The 20,869-nt window shown below is 35.6% G+C and overlaps 1 protein-coding gene across 3 annotated transcripts in view; it reads right to left on the bottom strand.

Moving 5' to 3' along the window:
* Positions 1-230: 230 nt before the first annotated feature.
* The window catches only part of PHTF2 (putative homeodomain transcription factor 2), a 62,670-nt gene continuing 42,031 nt past the window's right edge, over positions 231-20,869 (bottom strand). For all 3 annotated transcript variants that reach the window (XM_042018446.1, XM_042018444.1, XM_042018447.1), the window contains exons 8-18: positions 20,366-20,567; positions 19,109-19,267; positions 16,055-16,273; positions 14,085-14,213; positions 12,629-12,901; positions 11,322-11,453; positions 10,281-10,367; positions 9,053-9,208; positions 5,738-5,833; positions 3,290-3,415; positions 231-2,676 (exon numbers count right to left, since the gene is read on the bottom strand). In XM_042018446.1, coding sequence (XP_041874380.1) covers positions 2,656-2,676; positions 3,290-3,415; positions 5,738-5,833; positions 9,053-9,208; positions 10,281-10,367; positions 11,322-11,453; positions 12,629-12,901; positions 14,085-14,213; positions 16,055-16,273; positions 19,109-19,267; positions 20,366-20,567 — 1,600 coding nt within the window. In that variant the 3' untranslated portion in view covers positions 231-2,655. The remainder of the gene's footprint in view (positions 2,677-3,289; positions 3,416-5,737; positions 5,834-9,052; positions 9,209-10,280; positions 10,368-11,321; positions 11,454-12,628; positions 12,902-14,084; positions 14,214-16,054; positions 16,274-19,108; positions 19,268-20,365; positions 20,568-20,869) is intronic.

The raw sequence follows: 20,869 nt of genomic DNA, 5'->3' as shown, positions 1-20,869 counted from the left end.
ATCTGAACCAGTAATATCCTTAAACATTACCTGGAATGAAACACGCTTGCAATACAGAGAAGTTTTTGGGAGTTACTAAACTTGGTAGCTACCCAAGGTGTTTTAAATGTCCCATTCCTAGAAGATGACATGAAGAACTAATCAAATTATTAAAGTATCTGTGTTTCACCTGTACTTCAACTTAGGTTGTTCTACATGATATTCTATATCATTTGCATTCCGTGCGCAGGTTTCTTTCCCAAACGTGCTTTAATTTAAATAATATGGATTTAAATCAAAACAGGCAGACACAGAAATATGCTGGACATACTAAAAGATACAGCTCACTGCATTTTTTTTTCTTTTTTACCATCAACCATAGAAAGCTTTATTCCAAGCCTGATCACACTTTCAGTTACAAAACACGGGGCAAAAAATAACAGTTAACACGCAAGAACTGCCATATTTCTACTTGCCTCTATTCTTATACTGGACTTTCCACATTGAGGAATGGAGAATAAACCTCTCTCATTTTTAACATAATGAATGTACCTAAGGGTAGCAAATAAAGGTTTTTATTATTTTTAATTTCATTTCACAAATGTTTTACTTTCCCCAAGCCGCCGTTTGTTAGTGCAACAATCCAGCACAGTGCTAGTTGCTGAGGTATACATGGTTAAACTAATTTTACACCTTCAACCCAAACTGCAGTGTTTTCTCTCTCCTTTTTTTTTAAAAGTAATGAAAGCCATATATTCACTATTTCACATTTCTAAAAATAATTCCACTCTAGAGTAAAGAATGGTTTTGTAATAATGACAGGCTGTAAAATCAACAGCCTTATCTTTTATTACCCATAGAACTCCTGCTGTTCTTTTTTTTTTTTTTTTAAAGTATATTTTGTGCAAAATTAAGTTCTGTGTAGGTCTGTACCGTAATTTGGAAAAAACTGTGTATAAAATGTATTTAATTTTTAAAAACAATCCCAACGACAAACAACAGAGAAAGGAGAAACAGATCAGAGGCAGCTGAAGTTTTCACATGAGAAACTAAATATAGTATGTTCTTAAAGCTCCAGTAATACATTCTTCCAAAAACCAGAATGCACTTTGGTCATTATTAAACATTAGTACAGAGGCAAATAAAATACAAAATGCTTGTTTGTGTTGCTTTATATATAAAAATATTTTTATACCACATAAGTTTAAGATTCAATACTTCCAATCTTTCAAGATTCTGAAGATTAGCAAACATAGTGCAATGTCCAGACTCTTGCAATTTTTCAGTATGAAGCCAGTATTTTAGAAACATAAAATGTAAGAATACTTGTGCCTGGTGGTAATAATCCTCCCAAAATAATTTGTAGAAGGGAAGTTTGTTCCAAGCTGCTTAATTCCACAGGGATGGATACATTATTTTTGTCACACTGAAGAACCACGAGTCAATATGACTGGTCCCTGTGGGAGGCAGGGATAGCAGGCAGAGGGAGAGGTGTTGGAAACCCCAGCAGAAAGCACAAGGGAATGACACCTGCTGGGGAGGAATGGGAGTTATTTCAAGACACAAACCTGCCAAATACCAGGCTTTGTGAGCTCTGCTGCTCACCAGAGCAACTTGCTCTCTGTGTTTAATTGTTCTTAAACTTCAGTGTGGTACGAATGGCATATACTATAGCGTACAAGAGGAGAGTATCTATCATTTGCTCACTCATTCAAAGCATTCCTTTCACCAGTAAATAACTTGCTTGTTTAAATATTCAACTTCAACATATAATACATACTCCTCCATAGTTCACCATAATATATCCCAATTAATATACATTTATATGTATAAAGTTTTTCATTAAAAGTAACAATAAAAAGTGCACATGCACAGTCAGAGCTGCACAGAACAGCCTAGTATTTCAAATAAATACAATATTTAATTTTTATCAAAATATCATACAGCATAGTAATAAATTTACAATTATTGCTCTAATAAGTGTGTTATCAAAGAACACTTGTTGACTTCTTATATAATACCTTTTTAATATCCCAGGATATTTAAACTGCAGCCTATATGAGTTTAGATCCTGGAATTACTCAAAATACTAGAAATACCCACTTGTTTCTAATAGCAGTATAAAACATTTTTGCTACCTGTCATACTGTATAGTCAGTACTTTATTTTTTGAACATGTCTCACTTTTCTATTGCAACCAAACATCTATTGACATTGTCCTCATAAATGACTGGTGCAAATGAAATATTCTAAGCAATTTTACCACACTATCAAAAATCAAATGACTTCCATATAGTGTTACTGGTAACTAAAAATGTTCAGCATTGGCTTCAGCTTTAACAGAAAGCGCAATTTAGTGTAACCAATTTTCAGGATTTCAAACTCTCAGACACACAGTTTTTGACCCTTCCTAAATCTGACCCTTTCCAAAACTAAGCAAGTAATTTGAAAATAAAACATAAATGTCAACTAGAACGAACATTAAACCAGTGAGAAGATGAAATAAATATAAAGATTGCACAAGACAGATGTAAACACTTCGGTTTTCCAAATGACTTCCTTGAAGAGGTTGTAGCGTCTGAGATACAGATTCGGTGGCTGCTGTGAGGCAGTTTTGTCCATCAATGAGCTTTTCTATAACACTGTGTTCTGTTATCTCATCATCTTTCTATACTGTCAAGATTTGATCTTCCAGAGCTGGAAAAATTAGAGCAGTACATCAATTTATTTCTCAAACTGTTTCTGTTTACCAGAACTGCAATACCACCACATCTTTTTTTCTTACTGCACTTGCTGCATATTCTAATGACACACAAAATACATTTTACATTCATTTACTTCTAAACAAGAAAAAGACAGTAGATGTAAGCAAACTTGATGGCCAGTAAAGGGCTTTGTGACAACTACAAGCTTGTGCAAGATGCTTGTGCAAGACGGATAGCCTGCTGTGTCTGCCTCCCTTTAAGAGCTACAGAGTCAACAGTGAGGAATTAGAGAGAGAAATCAAATCTGGGATATGAAGAAAAGTTAAGGAAGGTTTTGTATTTATAAGTGTCTCTGTATTTGTGTCAAGAATTCTTGTAATTAAGTGTCCTAAATGAAGTTACCAAGCCACAAAATGAAAAAAAAAAAAGTTTAAAGGGCTGGTCTGACAAATACATTATTCTTCTGATATAGCTTTAATTTAATAATTTAGTAAGTTTTCAAACAATAGATCTTCTAGTTAGCCTGGTTCAGAATTACCTATGCTACAATATGTGTTCCATCTACAAGAACATAGTGAAAAAAAGGATGCTTCTCAAATATTTACCTTCAGATTAAATCCAAGCAAGTCACTGATGACACCAGAAACAGCTGACAGGATGACAACTTGGGTGATGTTATAAAGCAGTGGATTCATTGTAAGCCCATATAACCTAAAGGGACTGTCCAGTTCCTAATAATGCAAAACAACAGCATTGTTAAAAAACAAAAATTACACAAAGGGGGTTTTGTTCACATATGTATTGTGCAATATTAGACACTTTATGAAGTCTTCAAGACCCAGTGAAGTAAAACACTCTCCTATTATTCTGCATATAAAACACAACGTGCAGGAAAATATCCATCACATTAACTGACTTGACTGCTGTTGTCTTAATAACCGTTCAAAAAATTGGAGGCTACCCATGTACAGCATCTACCAATCTGCTCATGAAGCCAAGAAAATAAAGAGCTAGGTGCCACCATCTTAGAATTCCTTATAATTTTCCAGAAATCACCTTCAGTGTTAAAAGAACTGACAAGCAGCAGAACCACAAAAAATAAGAAAAGGAAGATTTTTCATAATGACAGAAGACTACCTCACAACTATGAAAATTAACAAAAATGTCTTTCCTATTGCAATTTTCTTCCTTTTCCATTAATTTTGAGACTAACTACTGATCAATACAGCCAGAAAAGGATGATAAAGGAAAAAAAAACCTAATAATCATTGGACTGCCAATACTTTACGTTTTTTTTATTGGAAGGAACAAAAAATTAGCCCAAATTAATCTGTAATAAAACTTCAACAAAGATGCTATTTCACCAATTTTCAATTAATTGTGTGTGGATATAGTCACCCAAACTTTTCTGGCCGAGAAATACATCAAATAAAGGAAGGAAAAATGAGTTTTAAAATATAAGAGTGGATTATATAAAGTCTACCAACTATCACTGCTTTGGTCATTCATATTTTCTAGCTTTAAATTCATCTTCATCCCTCTCCTGTATTACATCCTGGGCCTTGAAAAAGGCCTTATAAACTCTTTCTTAAAAAAGAAGAATTTCAAAGCTATGACTCTTCTTTCAAAAAGGTGAAATAAGAACGAACAACCTTTTCATTTAGATGTAATGTGGTATAAAACTCAGCTGCAAATACAAAAGATACAAAAGACATGATTCTAAGAAGGACAGCAGAGAAATTCTTTAAGGAAAAAATTTTTAGATTTTGGATTCATCTTATCAATTTTGTGAATAAGAAAACAATAAGAATATTCAACAGAATCTAGTCTTTATAAAAGTTTAAAGATCAAAATCAAATTTTAAAAACCCTGAGCCCATTTAGCTACTGGACATGAAGTATGTAATTGTGCTGATCACTAACTACCAAGAATTTATTTTAAGCTCATAGTAGGTGGCTTGGAAATCTCACTTTTCACTACGTTTTTACAGTAACTAAGTGATGGCCCGAGTCTGGGATTTGTGCCACAAAAGCCAAGTCCCCCACTGGAAAAAGCTGTGAGTTGATACGCTTCTGGCAAGAGTAAAACACAAACACTTTTTTTGAAACACTGAAAAGAGCACGAAAAAATGGAAGCAACTTCGACCAAGAGTTGATCACCATCCAACCCACCCACATTCTCACGGCACACAAACACTTCAGCTCATGAGATGATAGCATGAACCTGTTGGCCTTTGTCTGTTCTACTCATCCAGTTTCTCCTTGAATCCAGAGAACCTTTCTGCATCCACAGTATCCTTTGACCACCTGATGCACTGAGCATACTTCCTTTCGTTTGCTCCACAACCAGATCGTAAAAGCCCTGCAGTCCCTTACTCCTACACCAGGAGATAGTCCCTGACTTTGGCTCTCCTTATTGCTGCAACACAACTCTCAAGTTGTTGCTTTGTCAGCACTGAGTCCTCGCTGACTCCATCAGTCCTCTCATGGAAAGTGCTGTGCATCATTTTAGAGGAGGGGACCAGCACACACCTTGCTCAAGGTGTGCTGGTGGGGGGAATTACTCATCTAACTAGAAGAAATCCTCTGATTTCAGCTTCTGGCTGGCCATATTAAACCAAGGTTTAGCTTCATTTTAAGGGTTGCTCCCTGGCACATGGAAATCAACAGGCTAAGGGACCAGAGTTCAGTGTGTGGTAGAGTGAGGCCACAAGGTCTTAAATCACCACTATATTGACACTCAAAACAGACAATAAAATTGCATCATTTATTTCTCAAGCATTCATCATCCTGTCCACCCTGAAGTACTTTCTCTCACACTGCTAATATACAGCTAAAGAATAAAAACTTATTGCATGTAATAGTAATTTGCAATCCACAATCTGCAACATAACAGACTGCAGTGTATGAACAAGCAGCATCACTGTGAAAGCGGCACGGGGCAAATTTAAACCAAAAAAACACCCTACTGCCTGCAGAAGTCACACAAGTGACTCTTTAACCAACCTATTCTACTTCTTTTTTATAATATGGGAATACTATTTTAATTCTTACCTTCAATAACTTAGTAGCAAGCTTTAAAACATTGTTCACTAGTGTCAGTTCCTCCTTCTTATTAGGCTTTTTCTCCATTTTCAAGTACAAGTTTATCTGATTGAAAACAAAAACACAAGTATCACCACCAACTCAGAATTTAAAGGAATTAATTTGGAAATATTCAATATTTCAACAAAGTGATTACTCAGCAGCCAAATGACAAAACTGCAATGACGTTTCTGCAAGCAAGCAAATTTTTTGTTTCCTTTTTAATATTTAAGAACAAGTACTGGCTCAGCACCATAGGAAAACACAATCCTTATGATATAACAAATTACATTTGACATTATTATAGCACCGACTTTAAAGTTTAGTCTGATCTATAAATTAGGCAAGAAAAACCACCAACATAGGTAAGGTTTATATAATTTCTTTTCCTCATTCAAGAGTTGCCTGAGGTTTGACAATTCATCTCCAGAAGGGTTTTATACAAGTGGGCAGACCTTACAAGACTTAACATCCTCAAAAGTTATTGAACAGAATGAAATGCTAAAACATAATTCTGCTAAAGTGTAATTTCATTTAAAAGATTCTAGTATAATTTAGTACTTCATGAGCACCTTGAATGCAGAAAAATCAATCTTTCCAGTGCCTTGAAGTATTTGAAAAATTATTAAACTCTTCATTGCTGTAGGAGAACAGTACATTGAACATTTCAATATTTCTGTGAAGCAGACTTTTTCAGGTCATTATTTCTGAGAAAGTTAAGAGTTCAAATTAGCTCTCTTTCGGCCTTTTAGTAATTTTGAAACATCAACTTTCATTCTCAAACAGCCTATCTTTGATACCCAAGATCAGACAAAGGCTAGGTTTTTTTCTTTTCTATTGCATAACAAAAGCAAATCAAAGGAAAAAGTGTCTTGAAAAGCCACTGAATTTTATTTTAGGATGAAAACCTTCAAAATAAAAAATGAACAATTTAGCAACGTGCTGAAGTAGTCCTTCAGATGACACCTGACTACAGAAAGGAAGAGATGCTATATGATGCTATGATATACTTAACCACATTGTTGTATGGTGGTTATTGAAATACAGTCCACAGACATCTAAAACAAGTAACTGAATATTATCAGATCTCCCTAAAAAGACCACTTTCTTACACAGGTTAAGAATCAAAACCTATGCCTAATATATTCCAAGGCATATTAAGGTCGTGAACTATCTATTACTATTGCATTTTAAACTAAAATTATGCTTCCAGAGGCAAAGAGATTCCAATCTTTAAATATAAAACTACTGATTTCAACGATTCAATATTTATAAGCAGGACTAAACAAAGAATAAAGGCTTTAATTAGCAACCCTGAAAATCCTAGGAAGATTCAAACCTCTTTTAAGAGCTATTATGATTTCCTTAATTTCAATAACAAACATGGCATCAGGAGAGGAGTGTGTATGCACAGCCATCTACCACACATATTTTGAGACCCAAAACTGGCAAAATAACAACTATGGTCAGACCATACACTTGATTTTGCTCACAGATTTACAAGACCAATTAAAAACACTTTCAGAAGGACCTGAAAAATTACAACCAAACAGCATACAGTCAAAAAGATTCCTTTTAGTTTCCCATCATGACTCCCAATCATGAAATTCATAGATTGAATATAAAGAACACAGAAGTGCCTAGAACTTTGCTTGCAAAAGTAGAATTTGCAGTTTCGTCTTATCCTTGGAGCATTTAAATTGAAGCTGGGAGTTGAGACTAATTTGTCTTTTTTTGTTAATGTTGTTGTATTTTCCTATTTGTTTTCAGCTTTGTTCTCTTCTCAGTGAGCCTAATAACTCTACTGTGTTGTTTTCCAAGACACTGGATCAGATGTGCTTTTTTAGATAAAGTGAGTGTCAGTCAATTTATTCAGCTTCACCCCTCTTGAAAAGCCAAAATGTCAGACTTTCATGAGTCTGTCTCAAGAGCACTGTAAATGTGCTGTAGTACCCAGCTCTAGCAAATGAAAGTGAGTTCTACCCAGGGTGAAGTGTATCCTTTTAATTTTCTGAGAAACAATTGTGAATTCTACTTTGGTTTTCATTTCATAAAGCTGTCAGGTATTTTTGAGGGAAAAGACTTATAAGCTGGATTCAATGCAAAGATAAGTGTTTGATGACATAGCACTTCTTTCAGTTCTGAGGACATACAGAAAGTGTTTCTTTCAATGTCCATACTAGACTAAAATGTTCAAACACTGAATCCCAGGAAGAGCAGAGTACAGGAACCTATGAAAGCAAAATAAAGGCTTGGCAATCTCTCTCCCCTTGTTCTCTGCATTTTTTTCCAATCTTTATCCCAAACACTTCCCTCCATTTTCATTCCAGGAACAGCAGACAAACTTCACTGGGACATTCGGCTATTTGTACTCTGAAAATCAACAGAACCATGCAAAGCTCTCCAGGCTCAGGAACTCTGAAAGGTTTCAGAATGGTGCAAAATATCTCACTCAGGACAAGGCAGACGGGCAGTCTGGCTTCTCCATGTCCAGCCTCATCATCTTCAGTAAAGGCAGAATAAATCATTTATATCATCTGTCACAGGCCTCACATCCCAACTTTGGGACACACAGTTTGGAAGACTTTATTCTCCTACTTCAACACATTTTCTGTAGGAAACCTGTGAAGGTTTCTGAAACTGCCTATTTACCTTGCCCTAAAGAGATTGTTGTGGACCAGTGTGAAACTTAACAAGAGATTTCTTCTTCCCTAATTGAACATGCTTAGCTCGGAAAACTATCAGCAGTGCCAGGCAGAGCAGAGAGGGAAGTTTGAAGTACAAACACCAACCAGAACATTCCTGAGAAGAAACACACATAGACCCAAAGCCAAGCTTGAAAGATGAATGAAAAAAAAAAATTTCCAAGGAGTCTAGAGGAGGCTATATGTAATCCATGCAACCTAGCCATCCTAAGCTATCAGGCTGGAAACAGCAACTCACTTCACAGAGGGTAAGTTTGTTTTCAAGTCTTTTACTCACCCACCCAATACTGAGATTCCAGGGGTTTTTTTCCTATCTAAAAACTACTTTTTATGTTTGTGTTCTGTAAGATGTTAAATTATATCAAAGGAGATGGTACCTCTAAGCCCACTCACTTAAACAGAAGTTGGGATAAAGTCAAACATTTATCTCAGAAACTGAACTTTGGGTTGCAGAGTGTTGCTTCACTTCCCCATAATTAACTCCCTAATCCAAACTATTTTAATAAATCTACAAGGCCTGAGACCTACCAGATGAATGAGTTGTTTAGATATAAAAATATAGGTATATGCAAATTCTCACCTGCTCAGTTAGCAATATTGAGGTATTGCTGTATTTTTTGCTTGTTTCAGATCCAAGAGTAACAAATCTTAAGAGAAAAAGAGTTAGTGAAATGCACCAAATTACGAGTTCCCAATTGTAGTGACAATCAAGGAAGATCTCATGCATGTGAAGTAGCTGAAAAATAAAGAGAAAAGAAATCAAACTTTAATTTGAAATAATAATTACACTATGATACAAGAAGATAGTTACATATCTCCACACCTTCAAGAAACATTTCCCAGTAATAAATATATGGAAGGTTTTGAGGCCTATAAAATTTGACTCAATTTTAAATCAACACTGTATTAAAGATATGAGGTCTGAGAAAAGATAAATAAAAAACCACACTCTAAGACAATTTTAAACTCCTGTTCAAATTTGCAAAGGCGCTACATGGGATAAAAAACAAAATACAGCCTCACATGTACTAAATTTTATATAAATTACATTCTTAATAAAATATCGTTAGCTACCAGGCAAACACAATAGAGTTAATTAGAAATTGGAAAGAAAATACAACCAGAAGCCATTCAGAAGATCCCCTATATTTTGAAACAGTAGCTCAAAGACAAATCTTAAGCAATAGAAATCTTTAAACATAGATTTGCTTACTAAAAGACTTTCCACTAGAGGGCAGGCAAATATAGCCAACAAGCCTGTTTCTCACAAAAAAGCATCAACCAAATTCAGTTATCAACTGCCTTTACAGAAGAAAATGTGTATTGATGCAAAATGTTACAAAGAAAAAAAAAAAAAGTGTTCCAAAAACCACAATGAAAAATGAAGGAGGACACAGATTTAAAATACAACAGTGATATCACAGAATCATAGAACATCCTGAGCTGGCAGGGACCCACAAGGATCATACAGCCAATCCCTGGTCCTGCACAGGACACTCCCAAGAATCACATTGTCCCAGGTGCAGAATCCACCACTTGCCCTCGTCAGACTCCACACTGTGGGTGATTTCCCAGTCCTCTAATTTGTTGCTATAAATAAGTTTATTTCGCTATTACAGAAGAACATGCTAAAGTAGATGAAATGAACAATACAAAATGGAGCTCCATTCTGAAAAGCTGTAACAGCTATTACTGGTTTTTCCCTGGGGTCTTCTAACTTACTAGAAATCACTGTGCAAAAGGCACTCAAAACTGTTTTGAAAGCTATTTAAGTCATGGTTGTTTCTCTACAAGTAGAATTTCCTCACCTGTGCACAACAGATGAACACAACTGAGATAGTCAGTAGGAAGGCAGATGAAACGATGACATCCACGGAGCGCTGAGGACCTCGACGCTGAAAATACAGGATATGCACATGTGAGTGAAACCCCACCACATCAGCACTGGTATTTAGCATAAGTAGTAAGAATCCCACTGTTCTTCACTGTTTATTTCTCAGTTGGGTCAGTTCCCTCTGCACCTGCTTCTGACCACTTTTTTGCTAGCCACATTATTATACAAATGTTCCTGGTGGCACAACAAAAGGTGGAATACATAGGTGTGGCTGCGAGGAAAGAAGGAAAGACATTCTCTCCACAACCCTCTGCAGAAATTTAAAACACCAAAACTACATTCTATCATCCAAGTGATGTTATCCTCCTCACCCCACCAGCACCATACTAAACTTTGTTTGCTTATAGCTCCTGCTTTCCATGCTCTCCAGCCTCCACACCGTAATTCCTTAATGTTTTCATAAACCTTTTCCTGCTTGTAAAAACTACTGATAGGAGATTTCAGGGATCAGAATGTCTTACATAGACACAATTTCTAGCTTCACCTGGCACACATACACTTACAGCACAAATACACATGAACTGTCTTGCTTTATAAATTCCTTGTGTTAATGATACCAACTGATAAGACTCTTACAATAAGATACTGTCAGCATATACTACAAGTGGTCAGTTTTTACCCAACATTTTCACAAAACTTTTCAGCTGGCATTACTAAGACAAGACTCCAACTCTGAGCACACTCATGCTTTAATCCAAGGTGAAAACCAAACTTCAACTTTCTCAAAATCTGTCTGCCTGCAGGCACTGCTGGCCGAGAGTCACAAAACTGAAGCAACTATGGGACATATGCACCAATAGTGAGTGTACAGGAGGAAATAGACTACAACACCAACCTTCCACCGGCAGCATAGGAGATATTTTATGTTAGAACATAATCATATGGTATTTTTAAATGTTTAAAATTTATTAAATGTGTTAAATTCTTATTAAAGCAAAAATATACATTATTTTACCTTTAGATAGGACCTGAGAGAAAGCCACATTTTTATATTCTGCACTTTCTTCAAGCGGAAGTGAGGAACCTCCGATTTTCTTGCCCTTCTGGCAGATGTTAGATGACCAAAAAGTTTGGCAAAAAGTAGCCTCTGCAGAGAAGAAAATAAAATTACCTTAACTGTTAACTGATTTTCAGAGGCACTAAAAAAATAAGAGAAAAGGCCTCAATAAATATGTCAAAGTAATGTACAACATACCAGCAAAAATGAAAATAAGTTAATATAAACCAGAAATAAGTGCAGCAGTATATTATTAAAAAGAGGAAATGCACTACAACATTTTAAAAGTCTCCATATTCCAATGATTAACAAAATTTAGCTACACTTTGAGTTCTTTTACTCAAACTTTAGACAACAGATCTGCTATGCTCTTAAAACTTGGGGGAAAAAACCCAAACCTGCCTTTTCTAATTTCATTAGAAAGCACCTATACCACAGGAGATCCTTTCAACAAAAATCATTATTAGAAGCAGGTTAATTCTATTCTACTGTATTACATCACATATTTTGACTATAATTTGAGAACAGAAAGTATAAAAATGTTTCCTTTGCAGACCAGTAAGTATTTATATGCTGCAGCTAGTAAGGTTGTTCACCGAAGTTTCAATTGCAGTAACAAGCCATGGTGTATTACTTCAGAGAGCAGCTCTCACCATCTCCAGCCACAGAACTGATCTAACAATGAAGCAGGCAGGGCCTTGGCCACGGATGGACAGAACTGTTCTGAATGTCCCATCCCTGGAAGTGTTCAAGGCCAGGCTGGATGGGGCTCTGAGCAACCTGGTCTAGTGGAAGGTGTCCCTGTCCATGACAGGGGGGTTGGAACGGGATGATCATTAAGGTTCCTTCCAACCCAAACCATTCTATGATTTTATGAATTAAATTGAAGGTTTTGAATGAAACACACTGGAAATTTATAGAGCTCTTTTCCTGAAACTACATCTCTTTGTGGAAACGTGAGACAACCTGGGACATGACTAAGCATTGGGTTAATGCATTGAGCCAGTTTTCCCTTAGGAATTCTCTCCAGGGGAAAAAAAAAACCAAACAAACCAAAACACCATCAAAAACAACTTTTTAGCTACAGAGACTTCAGTCCACTGGAGTCATCTCCCAAACTGCAAGCCCACTGAAGTGTTTATCATCACTGATCTATCACTCATAGCGTGCTGAAGAAAACAAGTTTAAAATATCCACAAAGTCAAAAAATACAAACATTAAACCTTGGTTTGCTTCAGATGAAGTCTCCTGGCTTGTTTTCATACCTGTTTATATGTTCTCTCTGCTACACAGAGCAGAAAAAAGAAAATCCACACTAGAGACACCCGGACCACAAAACTTATAATAACCATTGAGAGAACCAAAACATCTCCATCTGATCCAAATGCAGTCATGCAAAGCTCAGTGGCAGAATGTGCAGCTAGTTGTTCTAAATCTTTAGCTTGGGAAAGTCGAAAGACAAAGGGCATTAAACCCAAGATTAAAGATATGACATTTCCAAAAATTTGATAACCAATTCCTGGTATATAGCTGTTCACCTAAAAACAAAAGAAAAGGTATATATTTAACTTCGGAATGATTTTGTCATTAAGTCAATAAACAAAACATTAATGTCTTCATTTTATCACAACACTTTATAATCTGGCAAATTACATGAAAACTTCAACCAATCATCTTCCCATTTTACTACTGATAAATGAGGAAGTCCTCAAAGAGCACTTAATGCACAGGAGCCAAATAAGACAAGTAATTTAAAAACCCAACAGTAAAACACTGCAGTTAAACTCCAGTGCATATTCCTGCATTAGAAATTCACTGAATGCTGAATTAACCAAGTGGGTCAATCAGACTGTGCTGCTTGGACACTTTACCTTGCTCCTATTTCTGGTTAAGGCTGTACCCTTTTTAGTGGAATCAAAGTGTTTACAGTGCAGCCAAGACTGGAGCTCTGTTGTGCTGGCTATGGCTTGGTGAGTTTATCTCTGCTGTGCATCGCATCCACACCTGTAAAGTCTCTGAGTCAAGCAGAGATCAGAACTAGGTTTGTGAATACATTGCTTTTTAACAAGTTGGAGAGAGTAAGTATCAACTTGTCAGAACTAGTGAGAGTTTTCTTCAGCTGTGCTTGGATTTTGTGACCAACTCTACAAAATACCCACGTTGTCTATATTGAAAAAGAGCACAATATCAACTAAATGCATTTCCAACTGTTTCCTGAAGAGGAGTACTAGGAGAAAGGAGGGAGGACTAGTGAGAACATCCCACTCATCCTCTTAGAGGTTTGTTTCCTAAAGAGGAAAGCTTTCTTTTCCAATCCTAACTTTAGCATCCAGATACGCAGATCTTTATTCATAACTCAATAAATTACTTGTTCATCGAAATCAAGGCAATAAACACGAATATTCACAGCATGTATCAATAAAACTGAGGCTAGCTATGTGTGCAAGCACCTAACAATGCAAACACCTTTTTTTGTCCAGACACTGAAGATTTGGTAGCTCTTTAATCTGGTATTAACAAGTAAATCAGTGTGATGTAAGCCATATAACAATAATGTGAATAACAGATACTTAAACAATAACACAAACAACAAAACACACAACTTAAAAAACCCACAACCAACCAACCACACCCCCCAACCATAAACCAAGCTTGGTAGTGATAGTGGTAGTGCTTACAATTCTAAATACAGTATTTGCATAAAGCAAAACAAATACTCACCCTGTTCATTATCATACCACTGATTTCAAGCACAGACATATCTGCTTTCTTGCACTCATTACCCTCCCATACAATTGCACTTATTTTTTCTAATCCTGGATTCAAACTGTGGATCCAAGGCAAATGACTCTGGGAAAGACAAGGAGTATCTTCCATCAGAATTAATCTTTTTTCATGTCAGTATGCCTCTGTCAGCAATATACTAACAACAAAAAAATGCCCAAACCAAAACACTTTAGACTGACACAAATATTGCTATAAAATGCTATATTGCTATATAGCATTTACTTCTACTATATGTTAACCTCATTCCTCAAAATCATCCCCTTCTTTTCCAAGAAATAGTTGTGAGAACAGAGATCTCTCCTTCTCCATACTCCATTTTGTAATAGGGATTAGTTAATGTGACTAAGGATTTATTGGCTTCTTTTTCACTCAAACATATCAAAGAAGAAAGAAATATGAAAACAAAGTTCCATTTATAAGTAATTTTATAATTCTGACACATTTAATGAATTTTTTTATTATTATTTATTTCCCTCTAACATTCTGAAAAGCACTCTTCTCAGGTTAAGCCTAAGGGAAACAATTGTTTAATGCACTCTTGATATTTGTATACTTCCCAATCCTTGTTATGGATAAAGACCCCCTGTGCACACTGTATCTGGCCAGACTCAGAGAGCAATAGGTGTCTAATCAGTACAGGCAGCTCCTAGAGCCAAGCAATCCCACACTCATCTACTGATTGCACTTAGGGCTCAGGGACCTTCTTCTCAAACCAAAGCCAAGTGAGAACTAATGGATATGGGAAAATGTTAAGGGGACAAGTTATGCTGTGGCCATTTCTTGACTTTCCTCAGTTCTGTCTCCCTCCTCCTCTCCCACTCAGGAGATTAAAACTGCTTTCAAGTTTAGCCACCTGGCACTATGTGCATCACACTGCTGGAAGTGGTGGTGCTGGCAGGGGCAACAGCATGCTATTATTTTTAGATTTTAATTATCATTGATCAAAAGTAAAGCTTTATTTTCATTTTATCACTTGCTTTGTAAGTATTGATCTGAAATCTTTTTAATCTCTTCAGTACTCAATTATATCCCTTATTTCAAATGAATGAAGAAAAAATGATTTATATTATTAGAACATCATAAATATTTGTTGCAGGTTTTTCTTAACCACGGTTTTCCAAGCTCTCCCTCTAGAGGGAGTATCAGCACCAGGAGCTGAAACTCAAAAACTTACAATCTGCAATCAAATAGAAAAATTCTCAACTCATCAACTCAATAAATACACTGCAATTCAACTCACTACTCCAAGGCTTAGTGTTTAATGGAATGCAAGCAGGAAGAACTAAAAATATAAAAAAGGCTGCATGAAATTCAAATTGCTATTATTAACTTTAAGGTTAAAAAAAATTTTAACTGAATAGAATTTAGACATGTATAATACACACGTGATATCATATACATACACATATACATGAAGCATGTGTTATCCTTCTGTTTGCTTTTCCTATATATACCTTTTAAAATAGGCAAACAGAAAGCTGTCTGATATGTGCTTATAAAAAGCAATGCCACTAGAGAAAAAAAAAGGGGGGGAACCCACCAAAACCCAAACAACAAAAAATTAAACAAAACAAACAAACAAACCCCCAGAAAAATAAACAACTAAACAGAGCCACTTATCAAAGAGGAAACGTAATCAGTACTTTCCCTAAACTAGAATTAAGATTCAAACACTCAAATAGTCTACAGGCTATTTTGATATATTGTCATACTCTCTTCATTCGACAAATTAATGACTGAGTAGCAGAAATCAAGTTTTCCTTCTTTTAATTCTATCAAATCACTTTGGCTTTGATACTTCCATTTAATATAGGTCTTTGTCCCAGGCCTTCTGTGACATATGATAAAACAGGCAACACTGAGTTTATGTGTAGAGTAAAAGACCAAAATTGGTGGACACCAACCTGATGAAATGGGTCATCTCTGTACTCTTTCTTCACACACGGATTCACTTGAGGGCTTTCCACATCTGTCTCACTGGTACAGGACGAGTGGCACTCAGCACAGTGTAAGAGGTCCTCCCACAGCACATCTTCTGTTTCTGACTCTGGCCTTGCACTCTCAGAGTCTTGTCTGGAGCTTGAGCACCGAGAACTGCAGCTAGTACCTGATTTAGGTGTATCCTGAAACCCAAATATCCACTAGAATTAATGTAGCTGTTTTATTCCACATCATTTCCTGGCAGAGAAGTTCAAATCAGTGAACCTGTGTCTATCTGGATTTTTAGGTTCTAATCCATTATCTTTCTCATTGGAAAGATTTGGATGTTTACTGTGTCTAAGAAGTTGCACATTTTAAGATACTGTACCAAAAAAGCAACAGTCCATGGCCCCTGCTTTTTTGGGGAGGGGGTCACATAAGGAAGAATCAAATCATATTCATTATTAAAAGGAAATAAGTACTTCACAGATTTTTTTGGAGCTCAGTAGTTTAGAATTTGACAGCAATTATCAAGCCACAAGCTCCAGCTATAGCTCAAACTTCTGAGGAACTGACGCTCAGAGTCCCTAAAACCACATTGTTACTACTAACAGACCTTCTCAAAGATGGAGTGAGCTTGTTTGAAGACAGTAATGCATCAGGTATAGAGGGGAAAAATAAGCAAGGGTACACATAGCTAATGCCAGGTAATGCCATGTGTAATCTGCAGAGTTATACATAAAATTTTAATTATTTTAAACAAACTGCAGTTGACAAACAAGTATGCCTTTGTAAACTCAAATTTTACCTAGATCGTAGATAAAGAAAGAAAAATCTTGAGTTTGGGACATTCAAATCTCCCAATACATACACATGAAACAATCTACTGTTGTCTTCAGAACAACAATGCACAGTTTAAACTACTTTCTAGAATAAACAGAATCCACTTCCAGCAAGACGGGGTGTAATACTAAAAGCAGTACCACCTACTCATTGCCATCCTCTGGCAATTTCCATTCCCTCTTAACACAAAGTTTATTTCTTTCTACTAATTTCTCTTGAGAACACACACACAATGTTTTACACTGAAACAAAAACCTAAGCAATGTTTCAGCAGACATACTAACTTAATATGATTCATAGTGCATTACTATCTGAAGAAATGTTCTTTGTTCTTTCTGAAAACCACGCTTAATGTATTTTATGTAAACCATTTTGTAAAGAAATGTTCAGAAAAAATTTGATCTGAACTTTCTCCATCTTTTACAAAGTGAGGGATAACACCAATGCAGAAAGAGTCTGAAGTATTTTTTTCTTAAAATGCAAAAAAGAAGATATTTATAGAAGGCAGTCACTTCTGGGTACCACTGAGGCCTGAAGTTAATAAAGTAAGAACATTTAAAAAAGCTTGCTCAAACAACAGTTAAGTAGACACGTAAACACAAAGATAAAAGAAAATGTAGGACAGAATTTGAGAGTATATCCATTGACTTCACTAATTTATTTTTTTAAAATACAAAGAAAGCTTTCACTGATTCGAAAACTATTGTTTCATTTCCTTTGTAATGGTGTGGGGGAGGCAAATTGGTAGCAAGAAAGAAAAGCTTCCTCTTTCATTGCATCAGTCAGATCAGTGAACGAGGAATAAATGTAAAACAGTACTGCCATAGCTAAACATGGATTACATTTTGTCTCTTTAATTTCTGAAGGTATCTACAAAGTCTTCCCTAGCTTTGAAGCACTTTATGCAAGCAAAAATATATTTAAGCTGAAAAAAAAAAAAATCAACTGTAATAGCATCTTTCTGCTTCCTCTTGTGAAGCACTACGGCTGCACAAGCACACAGTGAAGGGACATCTTCTGTAACATGAAACAAACAGTGCCATTATCACAAACCACACATGCAAAAGGCATTAAACACTTAAATCAATTAACACTCTGGATCTTCTTAACCAAAGTCTATGAGAAATAAGAATAGCTTATCTAATAATGTTCTTTATGTAAAGCATCAACTTCAAGGCTTTGCAGCTGTGATCAGAGCAAGCAATATCTGAACACTTCCAAGAGACTTTTCTTATATCAAGTAGAGAGTTTACTCATGGGACTCTGCCTATCAAACCCATCTGTCAGTGGACTTTTGTCAGTGCTGATTTTATTCTTTACTCTCTTTGCTCAGCCTTAGTGACAAAACAGCAATACAGCCTTTAAAAAGTGTTCCACATCTGTGAAGTTGCATACCATTAGCAAAATAGCATAATTTTAAAAAATAATAAATAAATAAACAAAACTACAATAAAATATCCCATTCTCTTTCAATGCCCGAGTCCTTACAATTAAGGATTCTGCTAATATGAAATCTGTGAAATCCCCTATTATAAGATGTAATGTCATCAAGTCTCTTAAAATTTCAGTATTTTTATGCATTAACAATTTTGTTAAGATTTCATGACAAGATTTTATATTACTGTTTCAACAAACATGAGGAAATTATAACTCAGAGTCAATCAGACTTCTCCACAAAAAAGCAAGTGAATCCAAAATACTAAATGGAGAGAAACAGGAACAGTACCATGTTGAAAATTTGCATATTGCCAATTACTACTGTTTCTGTAACAAAGCAAATTTCCAGAGGAAATTACTGTTGTCACGAGACAGCAACAGAGTTACCATAACCTGATGCAAGATCTACAGAACATATTTAGGCTCCTTGTAACATACTGAAAAATAGGATGACGCTCAAAGAAACTAGATTACAACCTCTTAATTTCAAAGCACTGTCATTAAACAAAAGCAAAAAACAAACAAACAAAACAAAAACAAAACAAAAACACCAAAACAACTCTGTTCCTCACTAGCATGACTTCCAATTTACAGACTCCTAAAATCCAATATAGGAAAAAAAAAGTCTGAGGAAATGTCATAGTCTATCTCCAGCCAGCAAGCAAGTATATGCAAGCTGCTTGCTCAATATACCTACTCAATAAGAAGTCAAGAGGTTCCAAGGATTTATAGGCAAGAAGCAATAGAAATGAACATACCTCCAGAGGGTAGTGTTTCTTATAATGGTGAGATTTCCTGTTTCGAAGTGTACAATCACTAGAAGTGCGTTCTACATTGCGACGTAAAGAATAGCCAGTTTCAGGCCCTTCCTCACTAGAAACTTCATCTGATAAATTTGTCACAGCCCTGTGAGTATCCTAGTGCAAGAAATACAGCATTAGTAAGACACAGAGTCATATTTACTAAGTCTTACTCAAATGACTAATCAAATCATCAGTAATAAATCAAATTTCTTTCTACAACTCTGGTATCTATGCTCAGCTAAACCAGACATTAATGCATTTTCAAGACTCAAAAGTAATTGGCAGTGCAGGAATTATGGAATAGAAATTGTAACATCAAAATAAACACTTTTTCAAAGGAGGGCTTAGTTCACATTAGCCTCAAGATTATGACATTCTTATTTTAAATGTGATTTTTTGTAAACTGAACATGCCAAAATAGGCTTAGAGAAAATGTATCCATATGAAAAAAAGAACAAACCAAACAAAAAAACCCAAACCAACAACCAATCAAAAGCAACAGTATAACATTGCCATACATAACAGTATAACAAAGTTAACATTTACCACTTCTTACAAGAATAAAGTTCTTAGCGATTGCATGTTGAATACTGAGGTCATTTATGTGAGTTAGTTTGAATACAGGATATCCAGGAGATAATAAGACTCAGACAAATTAAAATTTCTTCTTTCTTCCATGCTCACTTCCTATGATTCTGTAAGGATTCTATTATTCCCTCTCATTCCTACTCCTCACTGTAGAGAGTCCTGTCTATTTCACTTCGAGGGAAATCCTGCTTTCCTCATCTTTCACACAGATCAATCAAAAAAAAAAAGGAAAAGGAAAATGATTCACAGGCAAATGCTCAGAATCACCTTAAAATTACTCACTGTCAGTAATCCAAACTTTGTTCCATTTTAGCACAGAGACAGACCAGAGATGCCCAGACTATCAGAGAAGGTACAGAATGTTTACCTGGTCAGGAAATACCCACAGATAAAGCACAGCACACAAACTTGTGCACTGAAATACAGAATACCAAAGAACGTTTAAACACCATTAATGTTCCTCCTACAACAAAAAGGAAAGGCCAGGAATATGATGAAATAAGACAACTCACTGTAATTTTTGGCCACAGGACCCTAAGCCTAATTTCATTTTTAAAATATTTTTAAGAATAAAGTAGATAAAAATGCATCAAAAGCATCATAAAAAGCAACAAACACACTTACTTTGTGGTGACTGTGATTGCTCAAGGCATCTCTCACTGTGGAAGGGCTCCACCCTGTCTCTTCTGGCCTAATCACTTCACACCGACGTTCATGGCCCTGCACACATTCTTCACTGCCTTTGCCTGGCTTTTTCCCATCAAGAGACACGTAGCCATTATCAGTTTCAGTGGATTTATCTATTGAGTTTTTTGCTTTCTTAGATCTATATTTAAAACAAATATATGTATTAAATTAATTATTCTCTGAATTATTTCCCAGTCTAAATCCTGCTTATTGCTCTCAACCCATGTTTTAGCTTTACTAAGATGTCCACAAACTAACAATAATAACATTTGATTTTGATGCCATATTTGTAACTATTTAGTCTTCTAAATAATACCCATTATTCTCTCCTAAAATTGTTAAAAAATAAACTGTCAGTGTGTGAAAGAAATTTATATCAATAGCTACTTAAAGAAAAGGAAACCTGTTTTAAAACTAAAACGTCACAGCAACTTTGGCAAT

This window comes from Corvus kubaryi, unplaced genomic scaffold, assembly GCF_017639235.1.
Source record: "Corvus kubaryi isolate FWS band 111438036 unplaced genomic scaffold, C.kubaryi_AGA036_p1.0 137, whole genome shotgun sequence".
NCBI classification, from domain to species: Eukaryota; Metazoa; Chordata; class Aves; order Passeriformes; family Corvidae; genus Corvus; species Corvus kubaryi.
This window is presented reverse-complemented; position numbering and strand designations above follow the sequence as displayed.